The sequence below is a fragment of the Elephas maximus genome, chromosome 11 (assembly GCF_024166365.1).
Source record: "Elephas maximus indicus isolate mEleMax1 chromosome 11, mEleMax1 primary haplotype, whole genome shotgun sequence".
In the NCBI taxonomy this organism is placed as follows: Eukaryota; Metazoa; Chordata; class Mammalia; order Proboscidea; family Elephantidae; genus Elephas; species Elephas maximus.
Genome location: NC_064829.1, coordinates 107,931,592 through 107,937,591, shown reverse-complemented (window position 1 = coordinate 107,937,591; position 6,000 = coordinate 107,931,592). Strand labels below are relative to the sequence as shown.

General features: G+C 47.9%; 1 protein-coding gene across 1 annotated transcript in view; it reads right to left on the bottom strand.

Annotated features, from left to right (window-relative positions):
* Positions 1-3,564: 3,564 nt before the first annotated feature.
* LOC126086293 (carcinoembryonic antigen-related cell adhesion molecule 5-like) overlaps positions 3,565-6,000 on the bottom strand; it is a 57,469-nt gene continuing 55,033 nt past the window's right edge. The window contains 1 exon segment of the mRNA XM_049902446.1: positions 3,565-3,788. Within this exon segment, the coding sequence (XP_049758403.1) occupies positions 3,565-3,788 (224 nt within the window).

Below are 6,000 nucleotides of genomic sequence, written 5' to 3'. Positions count from 1 at the left end.
TGCTGGGTGGTGCTCAGAGCCCCCTCATCACGCATGGGCACTACCGGTCCTGGGAGGGAGCCGTGTTACTTCTATGGTTAAAGAGGGTGCAGTTGAGAGCACAGTGGTGGGACAGGAGGTGAATGTGATTTTGTGCCAACAACATGATAATGTTAACATTTTGGGACACCTGGATTCAGAATATAATTGTCTAAGGTTTTCTCATCCTTCTTCCATTGCCTATTCACAACTACTCTATAAAGTGCATTATAACCACCATGTTCCTGAAAAGAACATTGAGATTTATAATTTTATAACTCGTAGGAGGGGATGAGGAGTCATTCACTTTTCACAGTTAGGCTGAGGAGGCCACTTTTGCAGGAACCGACCGGGTTGAAGGCCTCGCACTGATACTCCCTGACATCCCCCTCCCTACTGACAGGGTCTGTGGTGAGGCAGCTGCTGTCCAGGGAAAGCATCATTTTCTCCATGAGCTGTAGGCTCTACCCTTCAAAGGCCTACCTGATGATGATTCCATTGTGGTTGATGAGGCAGGTCAGGGTCACGGGGCCCTGCTTTTCTATGACTGTGATGTTGATGGCTTGGATGGAGGGTTTTGTCACTGACTGTGAGAAAGAGAGGAGGTGACTGTGAGAGGACCATGGGGCTGGGCCACTCTCTTTCCTATGAGATCCCAGCCAACTTACAGATCCCACAGTGAGCTCTGAAAGGTGACCCAAATTGTGATCCTGACTTTCTGCAGTGGCTGTTTGTTTATACAGATGTTGATCTGTCGAGGACAGGACAGCTGCCCATCACTAGGAAATAGGTGCAGCCCCCTGACTGGGATGTGGACATCTCTGGAGTATCAGCACTGGGATCTCTTCTCAGCCCACGTGTCCAACAACCTCATCAACGGGTAGAATATTTGACCCTTGTGTGGAGAGCAGGCTAGCTGAAGGCAAACGTAGAAGCAAACAACATGTGAAGAAAGAAGATAAAGAAGATGATGCAACCTAGAGGAGAAAAAACAACCTTATCAACAGAAGACACCAGGACCAACTAAGTCACAAACAAGGACTTATCAATACCAACCAAATGGGCTCAAAGAGCTCCAACATGTATAAAAGAAGGGACACTAAGACTCAACTTGGCTCAGAGTTATAACCAGAGCCAACTCAGTCATACGCTGTGGACTGGGAAGCAGTGGGCTGCGGCAGCATGCCTGGGCTTACTGCCAAGTCCTAGAGACGTTGCTAACTCGGTCATACGTTGGGGGTCGAGACTCAGTGAGCTAGGAAGCCGTGGGCTGTGGCAGCTCTCCCAGGCTTACTCTTAGTTCACTCCCGACCCAATACACATTGCTTTGGTCATACGTTGAGAGCTAAGGGGTAATAAGCTGTTGTGCTCAAGAGACGTGACAGAGATCCATGAGAGATTCTCGGGGATTAAGGCTGATTTGACATCCCAGCCATCGACAACGACATGGTCAAGAGTTGGCCTGGACCGGAAAACAAAATGCCCGAACACCATCCTCATTTTCTGTAAGCTTGCTTGCTTTCCCTCTCCTTTCCCTTGGTGAATTCAGATCTCTGGCGTCCAGGGTAGCCAAGAATCTGTGTGCCTAATAACTAATAAAGACATTGTGGAAAGACACAAATCATTTGGAGTAGTTGTTGCGACACCCTCCTCACGACACTCTTGGAACTTTGTGTGGCCCTTTCGTAGGGCATCCTGGGACTTTATAAGAGATCAGGCCACCTCTCTAGTAAACACTTTGGTGTATGTGGGGAAGGCAGGCTGCCAGCTCTGTCCATCTCTGGGTCAGGGCAGCTTTACATGCAGAAGGAAAGGGTTTTCTTATTGTTAAATAATTTACAGGGGAATGAAGCCCAGTCTTTAAAACTTTAGGAACTGAAGAGATTTAAATCTGAAGGATTTGTTAACCTGAAAAAGACTTTTGCTTCCTGGTCTGTGGACTGACTTTCAGGTGATGGGAATCTCTAGACAGGAGCGGTAATGGTTCTAACCAAAGGCTGGTACTGTTAACTCTCTCTATAAACTGCATACTTTTGGCCCTTCCCACCATGAAGGGATTTCATGGGTGCATCTATCTAGTTTTCCAACTATGATTCATGATTCATTGTTCTCCTTTTTGTATCATCTGTGCTGGTATCACACAACTCATACAGCTGTAACTTCAGAGCTGGGACAGGCTCAGACATATCTGCCCTGAAGCTTGTACTTTTCCCCATTTCCCTGCAGTATAATCCTGGTCTGCTGTGGTGTCAATGGGCTATACTTTTTAGCAAGATTAGGACAAGGCTCATGTGCACCCCTCTGTACTCACTGGTCTAATCGCCAGTGGTGTCAGAACAGGGTCAGTGCACCAGGGGAAGGCAGGTAGCAGAGCAGGAAGGCAGAGTCCTGTCCTGCCTGTCACCCCACTGGTGGCTATTCTGTCCTCTTCTTCGGGGGAAAAGCATGAGTTTTTTCCACAGCCTTGTATGTTCCTCGTAGCACATGGAATCTGTGAACAAAAACTGAGATGACAGTTAGTGATGGAGAGGAGCAACTTGACTCTGGAAACATTCTTCCCTACCCTTTGTGGAGTCCCCTCCCATTCCAAATAACTATCTGGGGCTAAGAGAACCACCTTCCTGCATTCTAGGCTGGACCCAAGGTCTGCCCTGAGAAATAAGAAGAGCAAGGGAAGGAATATTCTGCACAGAAATAGTTGAATGCTCAGGGATAGAATTTGGGATTTTTGTGTGCCCAGGGGACATAGGCTGGGAAATAGCTTCTTCCAGGATTTTTTCTGAGAACCAGACAGACATCCACCCCTGAGCTCATTGCGAGAGTTCCAGGGAGCTACTTTCCAGAGACTGTTACAGTCTTGTCATGGTTCTACTGAGGCCAGTGGCAGAGTTATGGATGAGGCAGTCCTAGCATCCACTATCATTCAGTGCTATGTTGGGGATAAAGATCTCTTGTGTGGGTTGATGGAGACTCCCACTGATAAATCAAGAACACTGTGCTGTTGGGCTGGAGGCTGTTTGGCAGGAGAGGGTAACAATGGTCCCTGGAGGGTAATGCCAGCCTGAGGGGGAAATGGTGGGGGTGTCTGCACCATCCGGAGCAAACAAAATAAAGGCATGTTGTGATGTAACCAGAGGGAAGGGGAAGCTCCTGGCCTGATAAGGGCCACAGCATCCCTCTGAGCCTTGTTTTAAAAAGTCCCACACACTAACCCTCTGACTTCTCTGATCCTGATCTAAGACCATCAACCAGTTTCCCCTATCCCAGGTATTGACCCCAAGCATCTCAACACAGGAGCAACCCCTCCCCTCCTCGTCTGGTGGCATGGCTGGGCCTGCTCAGATTTGCCAGGGAAAGGACTTCATGGCCAGCTTGGGTGTCCAGGGGCTGAGGGTCAGTGTACTCGGACCTGAGAAGACTGACGTGGCCTGGCTCTGACAGTGTGGGTTTGGGCCAGCAGCCTGTACCATATGGGAACAGAGCTTACTCACAGAGAACATTCAGGATGAATGGGTCACTATGGAGGACATACACTGGGTTCCAGGTTCAACACTCATAGGGTCCTGTGTCATTCCTTGTGACATTGTATATAGTGAGAGTCCTGTTGTCCGAGGACAGCTCCAGTCTGTCACTGTCTGGGAGGCTCTGATTGTTTATCAACCACAGGTAGGTTGTATTCTGAGTCTCAGGGTCACACGTTAATATAACAGAGTCCTGGTCCTCCATGGAGTTGGAGCTGCTGTTGGTGATGAAGGGTGTGGTTAATTCCGCTGTCAGATAACAGAGAGAATATTACCCCATTTAGTATCTTTGATTCCACTAAAGGCACCTTTCATTCAGGGTTGGCAATGCATCTCTCTCAGCTAACCTGGTGTCTTTAAAATACATAGCAGATCTCTGTATTACAAGATAAATGCCTGACAATTTGAGTGCTCAGAGATTGTCAGACCTACCTGCCTTATTCTATCTCTGGGAAAAAGCACAGACTTTCTCAAATGTTAATGAAGTAGCAGTGTTTGTTCATGGAAAGTCACAGGTCTGGGGATCAGAGATTACCCAGGGCCTCTCCTGGGCTCTTCCCTGACCAGCTGACTACCTGACCGACCTCAGCTTCCTCAGCTGGAACGTGTGCTTGCTGAGGTCCCTCCAGCTGCACAATTCTACATTGCCCACATCAGGTGTTTTTTCTCTGAAATACAACTTTTTGTTCAAAGACACCCTAGATGTGGGCAATGACAGGACTCCTAATTGTCATTAAACCTGAGGATATGAGGCAGCCTGTCCTGGAGACTGGGTGTCATGAGCAGAAATTACAGCGAGGAAGACCTGTAGCAAGACCAGTGGTCAGGCCCTGGGGGGCAGTTCTTTACAGCGTTTGATGGTGACTGACAAGATGCCATGGCTCCATAAAGGACAGAGCCAAGTCCAAGGAATGATCTAGAATAGCATGAGGAGACAGGAGGTGGTTGGTTTGGAAACAGAACCCTGCTCTCTCCTTGGTCTTTAGCGTCCCTTCTCCCATGGCTGAGGGCACCTGAGGAGCATGTTTGTCTTTCCTGAAATACATGTGGATGGTTCCAAATGCAGAGCGGGCCCTGGAGGAAAGTGGGGAGCATGAACTTGAGGAGAATCTGGCCCTCATGGACCATTTGTGTTTAGTGAATATGGGTATAAACTTGATTAAATATCTTCCAAATGTGAAAATTGTTATTAATGGTTCAAAGATCTGAGGCCAATTGTCTGAAGAATAAATTTCTAGTGAACACTAGAAGATCTTAGGCCAAGCTGGAAGTCCAGCAAGGATCACATTATGATCAAAGGAAGATGCTGAAGTCTTTGAGATCAGAGATTTCCTGGGTGGGGAGAGAGAGGCGGTCCTGCTAAGGGGACAGAATTGATCAGAGGGAATTTTGAGGTGTCACAATATAAAAGGAGGAAAGAGATCATATTAGTAGGAATTATGTATTATGTTAGTTTAGAAAAGCGATCCCTGTCAGTGATTCCTCATGGAGAGTTGGGCACAATGGGGAGGAGTCTCCACAGAGGACTGTAGAATGCTTCCCTTCTTCCCTTCAGATCTCACGAGTGATGTTATGAAACTACTACAAAATAACACAAAAGCAACAATAATAACTAGAGTTTGATCATATTGGTCCAAACTGACTAGCTGACTGCCTGATCAACCTCTGTTTCCTCACCTGGAACCTGTGCTGGCTGAGGTCCCTTCAGCTGCACAATTCTGCCTTCTGCAGCCCAGTTGTATTTTCTCTGAGGCCTCCCTTTTCAAGGATATCCTGGAGATGGTTAAGGATGGGACTTCTCATTGTCCTTATACCTAAGGAGACAGGGCAGCCTGGCCTGCGGACAGGGTGTGATGAGCAGAATAACACTCGGGGAGACCAGGAGAAGCCTGGCTGTCAGCCACAGAGATATATTGACTGAATCAACAGTGGCTCATGCATCTCCCTTCTGAGAGGACTCCAACCTCATGACCAAGGTGTTGTGATGAGGGACACTTGTGCCTGTGGAATAGAGAGTAAATGTAGTCAACAGTACGTGGTCTGGAAGCTCCTCCCTGGAGGAAGTTCTCAGAATGGAACTGTGAGCCTCACACCAAGGACAAGGATGTGAATCATGAGTAAAACGCATAAAATGTGTCTCTGTGCTTTGGGGACTGCAGACCTATTCCCTTGCCTTTCACTCCTGGTTAGTTCAGTGCAGAAAGTGAATCAAGGAGGTGCACATCCACCTTGCTTGGCCTGTCCCATGTGTTGGTACCACTAAGGGGAAGAACCCTGGACATGGGCACAGTGGAAGCTTTTTCTCCTGGGGTCTTGGGTACATTGGTTGGTTGTGGAGCCCTCTCAGGGGCTGATGCTTAGACTGATTTCTTGGTCTTTTACTGTTTCCTGGGAAGGGTGAGCCTGGCCACAGTATTGGTGGAAGACAACAGGACAGTCAGTATCTGGGGGAGGGTTAAGT